General features: G+C 44.6%; 2 protein-coding genes across 4 annotated transcripts in view; one reads left to right on the forward strand and one right to left on the reverse strand.

The window, feature by feature from the left end:
- DOCK2 (dedicator of cytokinesis 2) overlaps positions 1–23,479 on the forward strand; it is a 558,619-nt gene that overhangs the window by 284,258 nt on the left and 250,882 nt on the right. The window lies entirely within an intron of this gene.
- On the reverse strand, positions 1,657–23,474 carry INSYN2B (inhibitory synaptic factor family member 2B). The gene is made up of 3 exons (XM_003404648.3): positions 22,129–23,474; positions 20,649–20,723; positions 1,657–1,843 (listed from the first exon to the last, which is right to left on the reverse strand). The coding sequence occupies exons 1-3, from the start codon at positions 23,472–23,474 to the stop codon at positions 1,657–1,659; spliced, it is 1,608 nt and encodes a 535-aa protein (XP_003404696.1).

Consider the following 23,479-nt stretch of genomic DNA (forward strand, 5'->3'; position numbering starts at 1 on the left):
CGTCTTACTTCTAACTTGACGTTATGTATTCCGGTCTCATTTTGTGGGTTTAAACATTACACTAGAAGCAGAGCAAGAACATCTTGAATGACATTCCAAGACTTAAATAGTGCAAGCCGAGATTCCTTGCCAAATTTCCCTCTCGCTCTCACTGAAATAGCTTTGTGCACCGCAGAGCTGTGACAGGGGAAGGTAAAACTGTTGGAGTGGTTTGCCCAATTAGTCTCAATTTGCACTGGGTTACGTACATCCTACGTACGCACAGGATGCCGAACTCTGCAAAGAAACCTACCGCAGACACTGGATCTTCAGAAGAGGGGATTCTGAAATGCCTTCTTCATTTAAATACATGCTTTTCTAGCAGGATCAATCCATCCACAGGCTGGTAGAGATTTTGTATTAATGAGAAGGAGTCTGAACCTTGCCATTCTACCCCTTACCCCCAGGAGTATGTAGCAATTACTTAATTTTATTACTTTAGTAGTTTGTTCAGCCATGCAAGTTGGATGGGACCCGTGTATAGGGTCTTGTCAAAAGAATGAGCCAGACCTTAAAAGAATTCAGATTTTGGGAAAGAAACGTCTTTAATACTGAAATGAAAAAAATATATATATCCTCATCCCCAGTTCTGCTGCAGCTTCTGCTTCAACCAGGTGACCATAGTCTGGTTACCAGGAAGGGAGACTGTGATTAATATACGTTTGAACCTATCTACAAGGTTGTTGCAGGAGAATGCATGGAAGGAAAGGATGAAAACCAGTGTTGTGTTTTTTTCTACCTTATTTATTATACTGATCAGATGTGACTAATAGACAGGCTGCTGGACCTCATGACCTTAAATGCTGCAGATAAACTAAATGTGGAATCTGAAACTTCAAACCCAAACCAGATTCCACCCTGTTACCAGGCAGCCTCAGGTCCCAGAGGCATGATGGATTAGGGTGAGCAGTTACAGCTGTGGAAACCCTCTTTGAATTTCAACCACAACCCTTACTGGCTAAATCCTTGCAGGATAGCCACACCATCAATTCGTTATACCCTGGGGTGACCTGACAGTAAGGCCCCCCACAAGTCCTCGATTCGGAATCAAGGGGCTAATTAAAAAAAATGACAACAGCCCCAACACCCCAGAGTGATCTTGCATTTTTATGCCCTGCCCACTTCTGTTGTGCTTATGTATGCTGATATCTTAGTAAACTGCCAGTTTATTTATTTATCTGCTTTGTCTGGGGTATCTGTGTATAACCCTCCTCTATCTTCCTGCTCTGCACAGCACTTTTATTTTCTTTTGGGTTGATAAGCCTGCAATGCAAAGCAAGTGCCTAGCATTCTGGAGGTGCTAGAAAGTGCAGTAGTGGGTTTTGCTCACGGTGGAAATCTGGTCCAGCAAACCAAGATTATGCCTGGCCCCGTGTAACAGGAAACTCAGTCACTCTAGTGTCCGTGAAGTCCTCAGCAAGCAGTGGCACTCACTCAGGTAAGGCTGGCGTCAGGTCTCCAGCAGTGGCTATACCAGCCCCAAGGCTTTCCTGATTTGCAAGGTCAAGTGGCTCACACCCCAGGCCTCTGCCAAGAAGCAGAGAAGGCCTGAGGGCAATGGTTTCCCCAAGTCAGGGAGGCCATTTGGCGAGGGCAGAGAGCGTAGTCCCAACCGGCTCAGATCCACCAGAAGCACTTTTTCTTCACCTTCTTGGGTTTCCGCCTCAAGTCCTGTTTCTCTGGAACTGGGGGTTCTACTGGGGACTTTGGTGGGGGAGAGGCCTCTTCAACAGGTTCCGCTTCCTCCAGACTCTGTAGAACATCATGGAACCTGCCTTCCTGCTGCCGGAAATCATACTCTACACTGAAAAACACGGAGGAAGAATGGAAAGTAGATTCAATTCAGTGTATCTGGATTTAGCATCAGCAAGTGCCCAGTTAGACAGGAAGTGCTGGGCTGACATGAAAGAGTATGGCCTTTGGGTTCCAGTCCCAGATCCTTAATTACCTACTGGCTGTGTGACCTTGGGAAAGTTATATCACCTCTCTGAACCTCCATTTCCTTATCGGTTGAGTTTGCATCTGCAGTGCCTCCCTCACGGGGAAGTTGTTAAGATTAAATGAGGCATGTAACACGGTAACCTGATAGTAGATGTTCAGTAAATACTGGCTCCCATCTTTTACATTTATTTAACGCTCTTAATTTTTAATATTTTTTGCATGTTATACATGAAAAATGTCTTATTATACAAGATGCAGGTGATACAGAGGAATTACAACCAAACATGACAGATCCTGTTGCCTCAGCCATTCCCACTTCACTCTCCAAGGGTGACCACTCTTAAGAGTTTGATGTCCAAGTGGTTCCAGGCCTTTTCTGCACATTTATATATATGTGTGTATGTGTGTTTCTCCGTGTGTGTGTGTGTGCATAGGAACATTCTGTTATCCTTGTATAAACTTACTTTCCTAAATGTATCTATCCTGAAGAAAGGCAGTCAGAGTTGTGACTAGATACACAGGCTCTGGACCCCGGGGTTCAAATCCAGGCTCCTCCATTGACACGCTCTGTGTATGTGATATTAGGCAGGTTCCTTCACTGTTCAGTGCCTCAGTTTCCTGATCTGTAAAATGGGGATCGCAATAGCACCTATCTCAAAGCCTGTCATGGATTGAATTACATCCCCCCAAAATATGTTTAAACTTGGTTAGGCCATGATTCCCAGTATTGTGGGGTTGTCCTCCATTTTATGATTTTCCTATGTGTTATAAATCATAATCTCTACCATAAAGAGGATTAAGGTGAGAGGTAACACCCTTGTTCAGGTCACATCCCTGATCCAATGTAAAGGGATTTTCCCTGGGGTGTGGCCTGTATTACCTTTTATCTTACAAGAGATAAAAGGAAAGGGAAGCAAGCAGAGAGGTAGGGACCTCATACTACCAAGAAAGCAGTGCCAGGAGCAGAGCGTGTCCTTGGGACCCTGGGTTCCTGTGCAGAGAAGCTCCTAGTCCAAGGGAAGATTGATGATGAGGACCTTCCTCCAGAGCTGACAGAAAAAAACTTCCCCTGGAGCTGATGCCCTGAATTTGGACTTCTAGCCTACTAGACTGTAAGAGAATATACTTCTGTTGGTTAAAGCCATTCACATGTGATATTTCTGTTACAGCAGCACTAGATAACTAAGACAAAGGGTTTCTTTGGAATTAATATGTGTAGAGCAAGATAATATGAATGAAGTGCCTACAGCAGTGCCTGGCACAAAGTCAGCCCTCCACATACGTTAGCCCCTAGTGATGATAACGTTATTATCATCATTAGCATTATTACCTCAAATACATAATGCCTTGTTCTTTGACTTGCTTCTCTACAATGTGTCTTGGAGATCTTTAGGTAGTTTGTCTAGCTTGTAGTATTCCATAATCCAGATCTATTTAAATAGTCTCCTATGGAAGGATATTTACTAATGTCTTTTCTTTTGGCTAGTTGTGTGTATGTTTTGGAGTCAATAATATACAAACTTGATCATATTGCACTGACTACCAAAAAGGCCTATGAGGTAAACGTGAAGCTCTGGGACCCCGGGCTCCCAGAGACTGAGGGAGTTGGAGGATGGAGCAGTGTGGAAGCTCTGGCCTGTATGGGCAGGTGTGTGTGCTCCCCCTGGGCCTCTCTCTGCCAGGGAAGTCAGCCCAGCAGGCCACAGGGACTCCCAGCCTGCCTCCTTATTCTCGCTCAGTTTACCCCAGAGAGCCGCTGGGCCAGAAAGAAGGAATCCTGTTAGACAACCCTGCAGGCTGTGCTTGAGCCCCTTCTGCCTATAATTGCCCACTCTCCTCCTAGGAGATTTACTTACAGAGGAGTTTGCAGTGCCAGGTGCTTGTAAAAAGGCTCTTAAGCTTGCAGATATGTTTGCTATCTGGTTTCATAACAGGGCTCTCTGAAGGCCCAAGGATGAGACAGCCAGCGTGGGAGTGCCAACAGTAGAGGAAATGCGGAGTCAGGAAAACAGTGCATTCTCCTTGTTAGCAAGGGTGGGGAATGGAATGCTTCACACGGCAGATGAAAGACCCCATGTCGGTGTGTGATGTGGCATGACTTGCTAAAGCCTATATACCCAGCAAGGACTAGAAAGGAGCTGTCAGTGAAGGGATACTTGTCTCCTGCTACCTTCCCACATCACCTCCCTGAGACCCAGGCTCAGAGTTAGTGCTGGGGGTGACTGCCATGCAGCCTTGTCACTGATCATCCTGAGATAGAAGAGCTGGGGCTGAAGAGTCTGGAGGGCGAGGTGACCTCTTTGGAAGCCAGGCTGTTGGGGTGTCAATGCTTAGGGGGCACTGGGCAGGGTTGTCTATTTGTTTGGTTTCTGTATTTTTGATAAGCGTTACCCAGATTGTCTTCTCTTTGGGTTACATCTTTTCCCTTTCTGCTTCTCCCGGTCCCCTCCACAGGGACACAGCCCTGGCTGGGTGACCTACCTAATGGATGGAACTCGGGCTGTGATTGAAGCAAAGTTCTACCAGTTATAATCTGAGAGATCTTGGAGAAGTCACTTTACATTTTCAAGCTTCAGCATCTCATCTGTAAAATGAGCATGGTACCTACTCACAAGATCGCGAAAAAAAAAAAAAAAAAAAAAACCGAAAAAATAACCAATTGCTTTTGAGTTGATTCCAGTTCATGGAGACCCCATATGTGTCAGAGTAGAACTGTGCTTCTCCATAGGGTTTTCAATGGTTGATTTTTGGGAAGTTACTCACCAGGTCTTTTTTTCCAAGTTTCCCCTGGGTGGACTTGAATCTGCAGCCTTTTGGTTAGCAGCCAAGCACATTAACCATTTGCACCACCCATAGGATCTCTGGGAAATCTAAATGACTTATTGCAATACAGCACTTAGCATAGAGGTAGACACAAAGTGCTCAGCCTGTCATTGACAAATATTTATTGAGCATCTTCCATTGCCAAGCCCTGTTCTAGGTGCTGGGGAAGGAATGATAGATCGGCAGATACTATCCTTGGCCACTTGGCGCTGCTAGTCCAGTGGCTCTGTGTCCCTAGTAAATGTTATCCAACATCAGTTGTTTTTAGAGATTTTCTAGCCAAAGCCCAGGAATTGCCAGGTCACTGAGCAGAAGCATCCATAGTCTCACATTCTGAATATTCCACTTCTAGAATGCATCACCTAGCATTGAACTTCTATTTGTCTCTGGGGAAGGGGTGGGTTTTAGTCTGCACCCACTTGCACCTCACTCTCCCGAGTGGAAACTTAGGGATATGGATTCAGAGGCTGGGAAACAGCTGTCTTCATCAACCTCTGCATTATACCAAGGAAGAATTTAAAGTAGTGAGTTGCAAGTTCCGATTCTCATGCCCTCTAGCAATGGGGACATGCACAGTTAACAGGTAGTGAAAATTTACATTCACAGATCCTTATCTTTGAAATAGCCCTGTACTCCCCACAGAGACAGAAAAAACTGTCTTCATCCTAGAGCACCAGATATAGCCAAAAAGAGTGGGTACCCCCTGCTCAGTCTAGGGTTTTTTTTTTTTTTTTAATGCTTTATGGTATTGGACATTCCATCCATCCATCATCTATCTATCCACCCCTTCTTCCATCTACCCCTCCATCCATCCATCCACCCATCCATCCATCCACCCACCCACCCATCCATCCACGCATGCATGCATCCATCCGTTCATCCACTCATCTATCTATTTATTCATCCTTTATCAATATAGCTCTCCACCCATCCATTCATTCATTCTACTCTAGGCCTGACAACAGTGCTAGGTTCCAGAGACACAACAGTAAGCTAGACAGACTGCCTTTGTGGAATTTAGTACTTCTCATTGTGCAAAACAGATGATTAAACTAACAATTACTTTCAAAATGTGCTTGTTATTTATTTCAACTACCCCTAACTACTCTCCAGTTTTTCATTTATATGCCCCAACCAAAATATATGAATACACACATATACTCCTCCCACTTCTTATATATGAAATTTCTCTGACTTCATGATTCAAACAAGCAACAACAAAAACACCCACCTGGGTTTGTCAAGACTCACAACAATGTCTTAATACTAATGGAAAGGTAAGGCTCTAGTTGATTCCAGAAGGTGTACAGAACTGGCAGGCCTGGGAAGAGCAGAGCCAGGAGACAGAACATAAACTCTGTCTCCTCATCACCATTTGAAGTTGAGCCCAGCAGAGAGGAGGGAGCAAGGGCTTTTGAGTTGGATGCTCTTGGCTGTACCATTTACTAGCTGGGTGACCTTGGGCAAGTTGCCTCTCTTTCTGTGACTCAGTTAAATGTGGGGGTTATAATAGCTACCTCACTGAGTAGTTGTGCAGATGGGATACAATAACAGGTGAAATCTCCTCCCGTAGGCCATTGTCCCTGCCTACTCCACTCTCCACTAAGTCCTTTTGTCTTCATCTCTGAGGGAGTGAATGGCTCACCTCCTTGCTTATACTTTCAGCTCTTCAGTAATTGTACACCTTGTGAGCTGCATTGCTCTTCACTCTTCCCCTTCATGCACATTCAGGGAAGAATATACTCTTTATGTTTCTATGGAAGCACAGCAGGATTCCATTATAATCATTGGGATTTAGGAAACTCCCTGGCCCCCTCTTGCAACTGCCCCCACTGGTCTTGACAATTTAAAGGGGATTGAAAGTGACTTTCTTTTCAAGGCCAGGCAAATAGCAGAGTAGAGAGAAGCATATGCGCTTTGGAGAGAAATTGATTAATGTTTTTTAGGCCAAAGCAATTTATTAACATACAGGAAAATTGAAGGTTTTCTTCTTGTTCACTCATTTGACAAACTACTGTTTAGTTTGGAGGGGAGGAGGGGGGGAGTGTGTTGTGCTCTGCTGGCAGCTGCCTTATAAAGGGAAGGGGGCAGTGCCCTCTCTCTCATCTACTTTTCATCTTGTCTCTGGGTGGAGAAGAGAAGATGCCCCCAACTTCCTCCTTAGCCAGCTCACACTGTGTTCAGCAACGTCTTGAAGAGAGGAATAAGTTGTCTATTTGGTGAGGATTCAAGTAAACTTAGCAAAGGGTTGTTTGTAGGTTCTAGGGAGGGACTCTTTGCCTTAGGCTTAGACCCAGAGGAGTCCCTGGGTGGCACAAACGGTGAAGCACAGCCTTGAGAATCCTGCAGTTCTACTCTGACACACATGGGGTTGCCATGAGTTGGAGCCGATTCAACAACAACTAACAACAACCAAAAGGCTGGAAGTTTGAATCCACCAGCTGCTCCTTAGAAATCCTATGGGGGCAGTTCTACTTTGTCTATAGGGTCACTATGAGGCAAAATCCACTTGACAGCAACAAGAAACCTTTCCAACCTTACTTCCACCTTCACTCCTATCTCTTTGCCTCCCTACTTTTCCATCTTTACAGTCTTCCACAATCCGTATTCCATATCCACCCTGTATTCCATCCAGGATGATAAGAAGAAATTGGTGCTGGGTGCTTTGTTGGTGAAGAGTCCTGGCCCACAGTGGGGGGCAAATGGTGATCAAGGAAAGATTACCATACAGGATTCAGGACTGGAGCCATCCCAATGGTCCTGAGTACCCCAGGTTTGTGGGGCTGGTCCCCCTGAGGATGCCCGAGTTACCTGGCACATGGTTCAGGCATGCCCAGCTCACTGCCTAGGGAACCTCAGAGTGCTTCCCCTCCAAGGAGATGTCTGAGAACGGTGCCACCCTGCATTTAGAAAGTGAGCTATGTGTGACCGGGAATGGATGAGATCTTTCAAGTTCCCTCTTGAGGGCGTCTCACTAATCTAGCTGACAGATCAATGCTTCAGCCATCATGCTAGGTACAACACAGAAGGATGCTTTTCCAGGTAATTGGAAGCAGCAAGGGCCCTAAGTCATGGCTTGTCGGGAAGAAGAAACAGCGAGGAGCAAATAGCAAAAAATAAATAAATACATAAGCAAACAACAGAGCCAGGTCCTGTGTACAGGACCTCTAATGGGCAAACTGAAGCCAGGTGAGCCAAAAAGAGATAAAAGTATATACGTGTGTATGTGTTTGTGTGTACTCATATATATACATATATATAAAGGAATCCCTTACTTTTATGTAGTACTTTAAAATTTGCAAAACTTTCACTTCTATGATTTCATTTCATTCATCTTATCCTCGCTATAGCCCAGGAAGATAAGGAAGGTTGTTATCCTCATTTAACAGACAAAATTATTGGCAAAGGGAAGTCATACCATGAGTTATAACAGACCTTTGTTGTTCTTTTCTAAAGAGGGATCAACTGTTTAGCCAAGGGCCTGGCTCTTTCCAAGGTCTTATTCTAAGAGCCCTGATGGCTCAGGGGTTAAGAGTTTGGCTGCTAACCAAAAGGTTGGCAGTTATAATCCACCAGCTGCTCCTTGGAAACCCTATGGGGTAGTTCTACTCTGTCCTACAGGGTCGCTATGAGTAGGAATCAACTCGACGGCAACAGGTTTGAGGTTTTTTTTTTTTTTTTTCATATTCTGAGGAGAAGAAACAAAAGAGTACCTGGACCACGTTAGGTTAGGGCACCTAGTAATTGAAATGAGCAGTGATAATAATAATAATTGCAAGAATAAGAATGACTATCATTCATGGAATGAAATCTATGTTCTAGACACTACGCTTCAAGTTTATTTTCATTCTGTCATGTAACTCTTACAGCTCCGTGAGACAGATATTATCTTAATTTCACAAATGAGGAAACTGAGGCAAGGGGAGGTTATATTTTACTGAGGAACAGAACCTGGATTTGAACACAGGGTGTTCATCCCCAGAGCTTGTGCCCTAAGAGATACTGCACTGAAGGAACCAAACCAACCACCCAAATGCCTTCAAGTCGAATTCGACTCATGGCAACCGCATGTGTGTCAGAGTAGAGCTGTGCTCCATAGGGCTTTCAGTAGCTGATTTTTGGGGAAGTAGACCTTTCTTCCAAGGTGCCTCTGAACGGATTCAAACCTCTAAACTTTGGGTTAGCAGCCGAGCATGTTATCTGTTTGCACCGCCCAGGGACTCAACTCCCACTGAAAGAACAGAGTTTTTATCTGTGAGAGACTGATTGTAAAATGTGTGTGGAGTAGGGGATGGTAGTGGTGACCAAGGCCTGGTGCTCCTGAATGACTCTGCAGCCCATTGTGGAAACAGAGCCGACCAGTGGCTGGGCTGCACGGGGGGCCCTTTATGGTCCAGCTGACCAGCCCACCCTGAAATCCTCTTCCTAGACTGCAGGCCAGTCGTGACAGGGAGGCCGCGTATGCAGAGAAAATGTGCATCCCCTAGGAGGCAGCTTACTGAAGGCACAATCTGAGCTCAGCAGTCTTGGGTCTGGTGTTGGCAACTGGAGCCACCAGTGGGCCTTGCTCTTTTGTAAAGAGAAGTGATGAGTCACCACAGCTGTAAACCATATGCTCCAAGCCAAGTTGACTAGAAAATGAACGATCCATGGGGTCTCCTTGTAGGTGAAAATATCCTCCAAATTCCTCTTCACCCCCTTCTTCAGTTCTCACTGGAGCATTTCCGAGGTGCTGCTCTCCACGAACTGAGGTGCGCCAGAGATTTATTGACCTTCTGCGACTTTCTTTTTTAAAGAATTAGTGGTGAGAATCGATGGCTACAGTGAAGGGGGTTGGTTCCTGGCCACTTGGATAAATCACACCACTTTGGAGAGCATCTTTGGGGAAGAATTGCAGTCTGAGAAAGGAGGAGGTTTAGTTTAGTTGTTTTTTCCCCCAGACTGGAAGGGATATTGTTCCTAAAACTTTCTCCTAATGTCCAGTTTGCTCCTTATTTATAGGGTGTAATTTTGAGCTTCCCTGCTTGCAGCTACGTCAAGTCAGCAAGCCCACCCCTTTCTCATAGGGCATCTGTCTGCTGAAGAGTCCCTGGAGGACCACATATTCTCTTCTTGGCACATAAAGAAGCAGGACCAAGCAGCAGAAGTCTTCTCTGCTGAGAGTTACCTTTGAAAGAAATCAGTTCTGGGACCTGTGGCCCTCTGGCTCTGGCTGCATGCTAAACTCTCAAAAAGGGTAGGTCGTCTCAGAGAAACTAAATCCATAAATTCAGGGGCAGATTAACCCATATATTCAGAGGCAGATCCCTGGTGGCACAGTGGTTAAGAGCTTGGCTGCTAACTATTTGGCAGTTTGAATCTACGAGCTGCACCTTGGAAACTCTGTGGGGCAGTTCTGCTCTGTCCTGTAGGGCTACTATGAGTCAGAATTGACTCGATGGCAAAGGGGTTGGTTTTTGGTTTTGGTTACTAATCTGTGGTGCACCATTTCACATGGGTTTCACCACATCTCTGAAAAACAGGTGAAATGGTACACTACAGATTACTAAGTAAGCATGAATAAGCATGTGCATACCTTGCTTATTGGGTAATCCATCCGTGCATATATTCATGATTATGCAAGATCAAAAGGAATAAAAGGAAGGGGGAGGAAAAATCTCTGCTAGTAGGAGTTAGGTTTGAGTCCTGGCTCCGTTGGATCTTGGACAAGTCACTTAACCTCTCTGAGTCTCAGCTTCCTCATCTGTAAAATGGAAACAACCCCTAGAGGGTTGTTGGGAGTCTGAAATAACATGATGCAAGTACAGCATTTAGCAAAATGCCTGGCTTAATGCCTGGTTCGGCAAATGGTAACGATTATTATATTGACTTGACGAAAGAATAAAGCTTGGGTCATTCTGTGGTCATCCGTGGCTTCCGCGCCAGCAGCCATCCATGTTTTATTCCTGTGAAATACTGAACTTGCTTGGTTTTGTATTTATGGCATGTTTCAGCCTCTTTAGCTATTAATACATTAAAATAGGCTTCGTTTTTATTGCAGACAAATTGCCGATGCTGTAAATCCTACTTCTTTCTCCATATATTGTAAGGAGGGGAAGAAAGGGGTAAAGCTACTCTAGAGAAACAGGGAATAGAGGCAACTGTCTTAGATATAAACCTGTTGGGGCTCAGAGAAATTTCTGCATGTATCCCAAACTTTATGTTTGTTTCCCTAAGAGACAGCTTAAGCTGTAATTGGTTTTGGTTGTTTGGGGGTTAAATGGCATTGTCCTAACATTTGTGTTCCAGCATTTGCAATCAGTGTTGCTCAGTCTATATTGGAATTTGATAAGAGCTGCAAATGCATCTGTAATTACTAGAAAGAACAGATCTGCTGTGTGCTTTGTAATTATTTTTCAGTGTAGACTTCATTGCTGGCCAGAGAGAGGACTGTGGCTAAAAGACCAGGCACTCACAGTCCACCTGGCTGCATACGGGGGGAGCATCATAAGCAGACAAAAGGAAAATACTAAATAATTTAAGTGGAAAGTTGGTTTTTAAACCCACAGGCCTGAGTGCATATTACATTTCTAGTGAAATGCCTTTTTTTTTTTTTTCTGGTTAGGTAATAGCTTTAAGTGGCAGGCAAGAGCAAAGCCCAGGGGTCAAACAGCTTAACCATGGAAGGAAACTCAGGGAAGTGCTCTCAGGGCCACCCAACCACGTGACCTTGGGTGACTCCTATAGCTCTCTGGAGCCTCCTTTTGGTCTGTAAGGTAAAACCCTTGCTTTTCTCCTACAGGGCACATAGCTGTGAGCCTTTGGCCTGCATTGCAGGGAGCCTTCTTGTTATAAATTCTGAATATCAAAACTGTGAGGAGGAAGCACCAGGAACAGGACCTCTGGTTGCTATGTGTGAAGGGAGGCTCCTGCAGCCAATCACCTTTTGAATATCCACGACTTCTCTGTGGGGTTCAGAAGGCATCTCAACAGTGGAGGAGTCAGTAATGGTGAAAAAGCAGCTCATGGTTTGTGGAGTTTTCGAATGGTGGGGGAGGATTCTGTCACCTGGCTTGATGTCTATTGCTTGGCTCACAAGCCTGGGGTGACCACATTTGTTGCTTGAAGGGGGGCGGGGTGTAGGGACGATCACCACTGTCAGATGTTTTTAATTGATCCTCCAGGACTCACCAGAGGGCGGTTCCCAGCATTTGGGCTCTTGACCAGAGAACAGAATTCGGCTTTAATTGGTCCTAACTTTAATTGGTGGAGAAACGTCGGCAGGGATTGTCATGCCGTCCCTGATCTCAGATGAGGTCTGAGGAGCTGGGAGATGTAGGAGGAGTGAGAGGCCGAAATGAATCCCCTAAGTCATGCATAATGCAGCCCTGGGCCCCAGAGTGGACTGAGAGACACTCATTTTGTCTTCTTATTGGAAATAGGCATCAGAAGATAGGCCTGCTCTAATAGCAAGCCTCCTGTCTCCTCCTTCCCTCCCCTTTTGCCTCCGTTCTCACCTGCTCCCTCTACTTAAAAAGGTCTATATAAAAAAAAAAAAGACTGCCTGTGTAATCAAAGCCAAGCAGAAAAGTAATCATCTTTGCAATGATGCCTTTAAAACAAAAGCTAGTGTCTCGGCAATTTGATAAGCGAGACTGTTCTATTAATGGGCACGTAGACTGGTTGTCACAAAAGTTTCTAGTAAATCAGCTGTTGTGTCTCCTCATTTTAAGATTCTGATTTTACCTAAACTAGTGTATCTTGGAAGTCCCCGGGTAGTGCAATTGGTTAATGTGCTCAGCTGCTAACCATGAGGTTGGACATTTGAGTCCACCCAGAGGTGCCTCAGAAGAAAGGTCTGGCAATCTACTTCTGAAAAAATCAACCTAGCAACCAGTATAACAGATACCCAGGGGATTCTGATGCTGATGATTCATGATCACACTTGGACCACGCTGTTTGGGGCCTCCATATTCAAATGCAAGCCCTTAGGCTGCCCGTGGCTGAGGAAAACTTGATATCACATTCCACTGAACCCCAACACCCACTAATGGCATGCTGTGGAATCTGGGTGCAGGCAGACAGAACTGACTTCTGATCTTTCCATGGTCACTTATTTGTTCCAGAATTTTATGCAAGTGCCTGACCCTCTCTAAGCCTCAGTTGCCTCACCTGTAAAGTGGGGTTACTTTTCTTCTCTCATATGCTGTGAGGATGAAACGTGAAAGCAAAGGTTACTTGTAGTGGCGAATTAATAGGAAACAGTAAGTGGTAGCTCTCTTATTTCTTTCTCCTGTTTCATCCCAACACAGCACTGCCCTCCGCTAGCTGTCATAGCTGTAAAAATCACCAAATAAAGTAAAAAACAAAACTGACCTCCAATTAGCTGTGACTAGTTTATGAATTCTGGGGGATTAATCAAGGCATATTAGTTTCCTACTGATGCTGTAACAAATTTCCACAAACTTAGTGGCTTAAAACAACACAAGTTTGCTGTCTTATGGTTCTGGAGTCAGAGTCCTCCAGAACTGTAATTCAAGATGCCAGCAAAGCTGCATTCCTTCTGGAGGTTCTAGGTGAGAATCTGTTCCTCCCATTTTCCAGCTTCTAGCGGATACCTGCAGTCCTTGGCTCATGGCCACATTACTCTGATCTCTAATCTCCTCTGACTCTTCTGCCTCCCGCTTTCCCTATGAGGACTCTAATGATTACATTGGCCCACCCAGAAAATCCAAGATACTCTTCCTATCTCAAGATCTTTGTTATGGATTAAATTGCATCCCCCCAAAATATGTGTTGGAATCCTAATCCCTATGCCTGTAGATGTGACACTGTTTGGCATGGTTTTCTGTTATGCTAATGAGGCTGTATTAGTGTAGGGTGGGTCTTAAACCTAAACACTTCTTGAATATGAAAAAAGGAGATTAGACAGAAGGAAGCACAAATGGGGGAATATAGATGCTTCATGAAGATCACTAAAGAGCCAAAGAATGACAGGGCTACAGAAGCTGAAAGAGACAAGGATCCCCCTGCCCTAGAACTGACAGAGAGAAATCCTTCCCCTAGAGCTAGTGCCCTGAATTTGCCTGAATTGTGAGAAAATAAATTTCTGTTCTCTAAAGCCACTCACTTGTGGTATTTCTGTTACAACAGCACTAAGAAACTAAGACAATCCTTAATTGCATCTGCAAAGTGCCTTTTGCCATTAAGATAACATATTCATAGAATTTGGGGATTAGGATGTGGACGTTTGGGGGAGCTGCTATTCTGCCTATCACCTGGGTACTGGCATTTTACCAAGAGAACCTGAAGATTGAATACCGAATTTCTGCTCTCAGAGATCTTTGAGGCAGTTTGGTCACAATAGAAGGGAGATATCCTAGCCTGGGGGGCAGTTTTTGGTTCTCCATAGGTCAAACTTTGCCTTTCCCACCACAGCTGGTGCAGAAGTACTGGGCGGTAGTGATGGATGGCCTTGAATGTGGATCTTAATGTCCTGTGAAATTGCGTCAGGCCCTCTGAGTCATCACAGGGAGATTTGATTAGATTCCATCTCATTGAAAGTATGTTGTGTTCCAGGTATTTGAAAATTGACCATCCATGGACCACATTCAGCCTTCCTACCCTAATAAGAATATTTGATCAATTAAGATTTCCCATTTCCCCACCGAAGACACACATATGGTAACAATTATTTTACTTTTGGGTGATCAAAATAGCTGTCACAGTACCTCCACTGCTTTCCAGTCTTCCCCCAGTCAATACTGCTGTTGTTTTGTTGTGTACTGTTGAGCTGATTTCAACTCCTAGCAACCCTATATGACAGAGTATAACTGCCTCTTACGGGAGCAGATCAGCAGGCCTTTTCTCCTGCAGAGTCACTGGTAGGTTCAAACTCTCGACCTTTTGATTACCAGCCGAGCACTTAACCATTGTGCCACTGGGACTCCTTCCAGTCAATATACCTGTAAGCTCACTGTTACTGAGTCAGTTCTGACTCATAGCAACCCTGTAGGACAGTGTAGAACTTCCCCATAGGGTTTCCAAGGAGTGGCTGGTGGATTCGAGCTGCCTACCTTCTGTTTAGCAGCCTGAGCTCCTGACCACTGCACCACCAGGACTCCTCCAGTCAATTAAAAAAAAAAAAAAAAACCCAAACCCATTGCCATTGAGTTGATTCTGACTCATAGCAAACCTATAGGTCAGAGTAGAACTGCCCAGTAGGATTTCCAAGGAGCATCTGGTGGATTTGAACTGCCAACCTTTTGGTTAACAGCTGTAGCTCTTAACCAGTACACAACCAGGGTTTCCCCAGTCATTTATTTGAGAAGAATCTACTGAGCGCCACCTATGCTTTAAATACTGGTCCATGACTTTAGAGACTCTAGCCACTCTAGGAGGAAAGAAGCTCATCAAACACTGTATCGCAAGGCTAGAGGTAAATGGTAAAGCAGAGGAATGAGCATGCCATGGGGGTCCTTCTTGGGAAGGAGTGTAAGGTTGTCCAGAGGAACTGGTTTTTAAGGTGAAAGACTAGACAAAGCCAGGAGGAAAAGGCATTCCAGAAAGCAAGGGACCTTACACAAAGGCACAGAAGCATAGCAGACACCTGGTATTTGAAGTGTGCCTTATAGTTCTCTGTGGCTGGAGAATAACAGGAGACACAGTAGGTAAGAAGGCTTACCATCATGTTCAAAGGGCCTTGAACAATTAGCTAAAGGAAACAATAGGGAGTAGAAATGATTGTGCAGTAGGAGAGTGACATGGTCAGATTCTATTTTCCAGGTAATTTAACAATCTGTGTTGAGGATCTCTTGGGATAGGGAGGTAGAGCCTGTGGCAAAAAGACCAGTTACAGTTCAGATGACAAATGATGAAGGTCTTTACTGAACTAGAGGCAGAGGGGATGGAGTGAAGGGGCTGGATTTAGGAGGAAGGATTAGTGATCATTGTGAAGGAGAGTGATGAAGGCAGTGGGGACTACACTTTCTTTATGGAATTGCCTCATATTTAACGGTGTATTAAACTAAGAAATATGGGTAGAGAATAGATTTTGTGGGGGAAAATGGAGTGTGTGGTTGGGATAATGATAAGTTTGAGGTGCCTTTGGGATATCAAGGTGAAAATGTCTAGTAGTTAGTTGAAAATGGGAGTCCCAGCATGGTGCAAAGGGTTAATGTGCTTGGCTGCTGACTGAAATGTTGGAGGTTTGAGTCCACCTTTGGAGCCCTGGTGGCACAGTGGTTAAGAATTTGGCTGCTAACCAAAAGGTCGACAGTTCGAATCTACCAGCTGCTCCTTAGAAATCCTATGGGGCAGTTCTACTCTGTCCTATGGGGTCGCTATCAGTTGGAATCAACTTGACAGCAATAGATTTCTTTAGAGGGGCCTTGGAAGAAAGACCTGATGATCTACTTCTGAAAAGTGAGCTATTGAACACCAGTTCTACTCTGACGTACATGAGGTCGCCATGGGTTAGAGTTGACTTGAGAGCTACTAGTAGTTGAAAATATATATGTGCAGCTCAGGAAAGAGGTAGGGAGACAGGGGAAAGGAGGTGCCCCAGAAATAAAGTCATGGATGTGCTTGACACCACAGGAAGGGCTAAGAATGAGAAGAGGAGACAGCCTGTCCAGATAGCACCTGGACAAAGCCCTTCTATTTCTACCTCCTCTTTAGCATCTTTCAAGTCATACATGGCCAGCGTTTCCCTTTGCCCATTGAAAATGGAAAGTTTGCAGCTTGCTGTCTATTTCCATTTCTTAAGCAGCATGCTTGGCTGGTAGATGAAAAACTTTTTCTGGGAAAGACCTCCTATTCTGTTGCCTTGAAACATTTGAGGTATTATACAATTTAAACCAAGTGGAATTTTCCTGGGAGCTACATCCAGGAAATAAATGCATGATCAGTGTAGTCAAAGTCCTCCAAAGAGGCTCTGCCAGTTATTTTGAGAATGAACCTGAGGAAGAAGTGCAGGGAGATGTGGCTGAAGGACCAGAGAAGGAAAGAGGGGAGAAGGGAAGTGTGTGGCTTAGGGAGACCTTATGCCCTTGAAAAGTGAGAAAAGGAGCTGATTCCAGGGCACTGATACCCAGGCTTCCATCATCCCTTGACCATTTCATGGTGTTTGCAATATTCCCTGCACCACCTGCACAATTGTATATTTAATTTACTTCTCTAAATCAATTCAGTTTTTAAGCTTAAAAGCATTTATCTAAACCAGGCAATATCATTTTGTAAATGGAGATCGGCATCACTTAAAATAAATATTTAAGGATATTTGCTTTTTAAAGCTTCAATAAAAAGTAAAACGTTATTGCAGTCTAGCTAGGTACTATTGCTTGCCCAGGGCTATGAGCCTGAGACCTTCTCTTTCTTAGCAAAGAAGTGTGATAAGCAAGCATTAGAAAGTTTTTGAAGACATCCTAGCACCAAACTCAGATTTTACCTTCTAGAAAATCAGAAGGATTGCAAATAAATTGAAAAAGGAATGACTTTCTCAGTAAGGAATTCAATGGTGTTTAATTTTGAGTACCACCAATGACATTCACCCAACCCTTTGGGTACCTTGCCATAGGATTGGTGCTAAAGAAGAGATGAGGAGAGTGATTGGGGATGAAATAGCCTGGGGCAGCCTGAGGCATAGAGCCCACAGCAGTAAAAACTCACAGGAGTCCATTCTTCCTGGTGTATAGAATTCTTCTGAAGCCTCCAGAGAGCCAAATGGGAGTCTGTAGGCATTGGTGTTGGTGTTGTGCTCCTTGATAAGTTGGATCTACCAAAGCGATCCATGGTAAGAGGAAAGCCAAGGAGGCTTGAGGGACAGACCATTCCTCTCTGAGCAGAGAGAATGAGTTGGATGGAACCAGATGAGCCCACAGGTCCTTATGGTAGCAGACAGCATAGCCATAGTCTTTGGCTGAGGGAGCCTGTGGGAAATATCACTTAGGAAACTTTTTGTGTTGCTAACTTAGCAGTAGCATCTCCGGAGAAGAAGACCCGGCAGGCAATCCATCATGTGCTCATGTGCTTTACGTACAGGTCCATCAATCATCCCGGAGAGATACCGCTGCTTAACGAGGCCTGGGGATGAGTATTTCACATCACTTATTCATTAGTTTGTAAGATCTGACTTTTCAGGACACAACACAGGGTTTGAAGTCATTTGAAATGTTAAAAAAAAAAAAGAAAGAAAGGAAATGACAACTCTCATTTTCCCACTGTTACTGTGACAGGGATGTTGTTCTGATCTCTTTTCTTTCATCAAATTAATTGCCCGTTCCTTTGAAATGGCTTAGATACAAGGAGATAGATACTGTCTGGGAGAGTAGTCTGGCTTTGAATGGTAATGAGGGCTATATGCATACAATCCCTGTGCCTTTTGGAAAACTGGAAAAGGATGTGTGCTTGAAGCTTTGCTCACCCATCCAGGGCTGTAACTTAATTTAGAGTGTTTGCAAAGAGTGTTTGAAGTAGGTATTAGCAAAATGCAAAAATTCTTAGACTTGTTGGAAGGTTATAGTTTAGCCAAATATTGCCAGTTTTAATTTTTAATTCAGCTTAGAGTATCAGAATGTCAAAACTTAAAGGGACCACAAACCAAAAAAACCCAAACCGGTTACTATCAAGTCAATTTTGACTCACCGCAACCCATGTGCTTCAGAGTAGAACTGTGCTCCATAGGGTTTCTAACGGCTGTGATCTTTCTAAAGTAGATTGCCAGACCTTTCTTCTGAGGCCCTTCTGGGTAGACTCGACCTGCCAACCTTTCATTTAGTAGGCAAGCACTTAACCAAGTTTGTGCTACCCATGAACAAAGAGAACGAACAAAGGCCCTCATTTCTCAGATGACAATGACCCACCCAAGGCCAAGCCATGAGGCTGACAGTAGATTAGGAAGTGACCACTTGGGTTTTCTACTTACAGAAGCCAAATATTTTAACCCAAAAACCCAGTGCTATCGAATAGGAGAAAATACATCATCTGGCTGCTGAAGAAAGGAGAGACTGTCCAAAAAATTAAATTCAGGTTCTCGAAAAATAGTTCTTCTTGTTTATGATAATAGTTTTTTGTCCTCTCTAACTGTTCTGAAATTTAGTAATTTTCCTCCTGCTAGTGATTAGCAAAAGGAACCCTAGTGGTGCAATGGTTAAGTGCTCTACTGCTAACCAAAAGATCGGTGGTTCGAACCCACCCAGTGGCTCCATGGGAGAAAGACCTGGAGATCTGCTTCCATAAAGATTCTAAAACCGGATATCAAACCCGTTGCCACTGAGTTGATTTTGACTCGTAGGAACCCTGTAGGACAGAGCAGAACTTCGCCACAGGGTTTCCAAGGAGTGACTGGTGGATTCGAACTGCTAACCATTTGACTAGCAGCTGAACTCTTAACCACTGTGCCAAAAAACTCTATGAGGCAGTTCTACTCTGTCACATGGGGTTGCCATGAGCTGGAAATCAACTCAACAGCACCTAACAACAAAATGGTCAGAAAAATTGGTTAAGATAGGAGATATAAAGAAAAAAAAAAGAGCCCAAATGGTAGCAATTGATGAGCCTGTCTTCTTAGGCCGCAAGACTTTTTCAAGGCTCCCGTTTTTGAGGAGATATTAGACATTTTTTGTGAGCAGTCCTGAAGCTTCTGTTATTTGGTGAAAACACCTGATCTTGTGGCTGCTAGGTGTAAGGAGCTGACAGGTTCAAGTGAGAAGATGCTCAAAGCCTTGCGTAACTGTAAGCGCCTCCTGACCTCCAGGCCCACCACCCCTCCTTGTTAGGATGAAATCTAGAATTAGCCAAAGAGAATCAGTGGTTTTAAAAAGACACAGACAACCCAATTGGACTCCAGCTTGCTCAGGCCCTGAGCTGTTCTCATCTGAGAGAGAAATGGTAAAAGCAAAACTGTACACTTTTGTCAAACAAAATTAGGTGCCATCAACGGAAATGACTGCTTTTGATTTCTACTGTGCCATCAAAAGTGGGTTTCCTGCTAAGGGAGCATAGATCTAGTAATAATAGCAATAAACCCTTGGATTTGTACAGAGGTTTGCAGTTACAAAAGGCTTTCACATAGATTATCTTATTTGTTCCCTATGACAGCTGTTATAGGCATAATTGTTCCCACTCCACAGATAAGGAAACTGAGCCCCACACAACTTATTGAGGTTGATGGAGCTCAGATAATTAGCAGATGTCACACTTTGGGATTAAAGCACAGGACTTTTGACTCCAAGTATAGTGATCTTACCACTAATGAAGTCTTCCCTTTATCACCTATCACAATCCACTTTATTATAGTAACTTCCCCCACGCTAGAAGGAAATGGTGCGTTTATAAATGAACACAAAGTTCTTCGCACATTTCTTGACACATAGTAAGTGATTGGCATGTGATAGCTACTGTTGAGGAAGAGGCAGTGTGGTGGAACAATTAAGATCACAGGGTTGGGGGACAGAGAGATCCAGATCTGAGTCCTGACTGTTCTCAGAAAATGCCCCCTGTGACCAGGCCAAAGGGCTTAGCTTCCCAGAGTATCCTAACCCATACCTCACAATGTATAATTGGGAGACTAGATGCAAACGCAGTGCAGAGTTTAGCACATCACCTGCTCTTGGTATTCAATAGGTATAGGGATGATTACATCAGAGGATTTGTTCATTTGTTGTCATGAACAAAGTAATCCCTGCCTTGGAACCCAATGTTACATTTCGTAGTGAAACATCCTGATTTTTAAGGCTCAGATATTCAAAGACCGCGTGTCTTTGCCTCTCCCTTGACTTTCTGAGTCTAAGAGAGTTTACCAGGGTGTTCTGCGGACCCTGCAACTTCCATGCTGGACAGAGCAGACCTCAGGTGTGACCAGGTACCTGTATATGATGCACGCCGTGTTCTGGCAGGTACTGCAATTGTTGAGATCTTGGCCAGTTCGATAGAAGTTGCGCCTGCAAGACAGAGCATTTGCTGGATAAATGGATGAGCAAGAGGCACATGGATGCACACGTTCTACCTGCTCGCTCTTTAGCAGGGCTTTGAACTGGTTACTTCTGGTTCAACCCCCTGCTGAGAATTTGCACTTCTAACAAGCTCCCAGGCGATGCTGATGCTGCTGGTTAGGGACCAGCTCTGAGAACCAGTAATAGAGCAGAGGTTCTCAAATTTAATTAAACATTAGACTCGCTGGAGGATCTTGTTAACCTGTAGATTCTGATTCAGTATACCTGGGGGTGGAAATGCAAGTTCTCAGCAGAGGTTCAAAACAGAATGGACTGGTTCAAAGCCCTGCTTGTTAGTCCTTACAGCCCAGCATTGCCCCTCATGGTAGTGCTGATCTGAGTTGCACGACCATTACAAACAAACAGGGAAGCCAGGACAAGAGCGCCTTGTGTTTCTAGGGGGCTTTGTAATGTTTTAAAACACTTTCAAATCTGAGGGTTTTTTTTTTTCCATGCTAACAACAGTCCTGTGAGATGGGTTATTCTTATCCCCAATGTGATAGATGAGGAACCTGAGGGATTTTGCAAGTGAGCAAAAGGGGGATATTAAAATCCCTGACCCTTTGGTTCAGTGTATTCTCTCCATGTCACACAGCTTCTCTCTATAAGGCAATGTTGATTCTGATTCATTGCGGCAAATGCCAGTTTATTACTTCTTCTGCCTCCCACTCTTTTTTGATCAGCTTTAGCCATCCCTAGGCCTTTGTTGTTCCAGAGACCTTTCTGGAGGGATAAGCATTCCATATGTACATACCTGCCTTCCCCTCCCCAGACTGGTGCTGAGTCACCCAAGAAAGCATTTCGTGACTCTTTGCAAAATTCTGATCTCATTTTGGCTCCTAGTTAGCTGGTCAATGATGGACTGGCCCAAGTCATCAAAGTAGTCGGTGGAGGGGAAGGTCAACATTAAGTTTAGTGGCAAGTCAAAGCCTTTGTTACAAACAGACAGATAACTAAAATGCAGTGCGAATGCTGTCACTTGCTGAGAGGATGGGGTGGGGACATCCTCTGCCTGCTAGCTTTTTCCCCATCATTTATTAACTGGGCCTTCATCTTCATAAGATCATTTTTTGACACTGTGCCTTAATTGCCTTCTTTCCCCAGTAGAAACACCTGGAAATAAAAACAAATAGCAATGGAAATCCACACAAATCCACTGAAGGCTAGAATTCACTAAAACCCAATCAAAGAAAAGGGAGGCCATTTCGCTGTGGTTTGGAGGAACAACAGGACCTCAAACATTTTGGAAACATTTTTTCTAATGGAAACCAACACTTTCTCTGCCCCTGGCCTGACAAGTGACTCAACCCAGTAGTTTTTCAATATTTAAAAAAAAAAAAAAAATTCACCTTACCCTTCTGTGAGAGCTCTAGCTTTTTCCAAGTCTTGAATTACATTCAACAGGACTTTAATTTTCTCTTGGTTTGAGTGCAGGGATTCCTCCACAGATTGCAGCCTGCCTTGGAGGTCGCAGAGTTCCCCCCGGGCCAGGTGAATTTGATTCATTTCACTCATCTCTTGGTTGGTTGGAGGTTTTGTTTCATTCGTTGGAAGGGAGGATGGGGTGGGATTACTTCCTAAACAGTTTGGGAAGTCCAGGGTGTTTGACTGCATGGAATTCTTCGCCATCTCCTCTTGACACGTGCGTGCAGATCTTGACTCACTGTTAGCTTTTGGTGATATCAGATCCTGGTGATAGTTACCCGATGAGAGACAGTCTGAAGTTCTTCCTGGGTGGGCTGGCTGGCTGTGGGTGCCCAGCAAGGGGGAGCTGTGAGTCCGTGGAGGAGAGGAGACACACCTTTCCTTGGACTGAGATGATAGTGGGCCAAGGTCTTTATCATCAGGGTTGTCTTTGGGCAAGAGCAATTCGGGTTGAAATTTACCTGTGCCTGGCATGTGACTGGCACCGCTGGTGGCATTTAAGCAGGAGAGGGGTCTTTGTGAATCTGATGTCAGCCCATTTCTCCCATCACCTGGATACATTTCGACCACAGGGTGTATGGAATTACTGGTCTCAGCCAACTTGTCTGGGCTGAAAGTGACCCCTCTAGCTTCCCAGGAAGGACTGTGATAAATATCATCTGGGACCTGAATGGCAGCTGTTGCTTTCTCTGAGGCCCCCCAGGTCCCTGCTTCCAAACAGATGCTAACAGGCCCATTGCTTTGCACCTTGGACACTCTTGGGAGAAATGGGTGGGACAACTTGACCCTTCGAGGCCCATCCTCAAGATGCTGAGCCAGCCTTAAATAGGTGAGGTCAGAAGACACAATGTCTTGTTTGGAGAGGTTGCCGTTGACCTGGATGGCACTTTGGGTTGCTGTTGGCATTTCCACCAGGGACTTGCTGGCTGTGAGTTTCTTCCTTTTGAAAACTGGGAAATGCTTCCTGAGACTGGGGGAGGTTTGGATTGCAATGTTCCGAAAGCCCCCCACCTTCTCGGACCTGGGGAAGGAGAGTGAGTAGGTAGAGAGTTGATGGTGCCTGGATGCTTGAGTCTTCCCCATCACAACCGAGCCTTCAGAAGTTTGGACATCACCCTCAGCTAGGCCACTTGGATTCTTACTGGTCCCATCTTCCTTGAACCGTACCTGCTGGGATTTGCTCCTGCGGTGGTGAGGTTGTTTTACAAGCTCCACTGACTCTAGGCTGTTTCGCTTTAGGAGCACAGGCCTCACTTCCATATTTTGCTGGGCCATTGAGC

The sequence above is a fragment of the Loxodonta africana genome, chromosome 2 (genome assembly GCF_030014295.1).
Source record: "Loxodonta africana isolate mLoxAfr1 chromosome 2, mLoxAfr1.hap2, whole genome shotgun sequence".
NCBI classification, from domain to species: domain Eukaryota; kingdom Metazoa; phylum Chordata; class Mammalia; order Proboscidea; family Elephantidae; genus Loxodonta; species Loxodonta africana.

Bases quoted from the DNA above. Each gene is read 5' to 3' on its own strand.
- INSYN2B (XM_003404648.3), bottom strand. From the start codon at position 23,474: ATGGCCCAGCAAAATATGGAAGTGAGGCCTGTGCTCCTAAAGCGAAAC. The intron at 20,724-22,128 runs GTAAGGTGAATT...TCTGTCTTGCAG, and splicing joins GCTAGAGCTCTCACAGAAGG to GCGCAACTTCTATCGAACTG. The intron at 1,844-20,648 runs GTACCTGGTCAC...CGTGTTTTTCAG, and splicing joins ACGGCGTGCATCATATACAG to TGTAGAGTATGATTTCCGGC.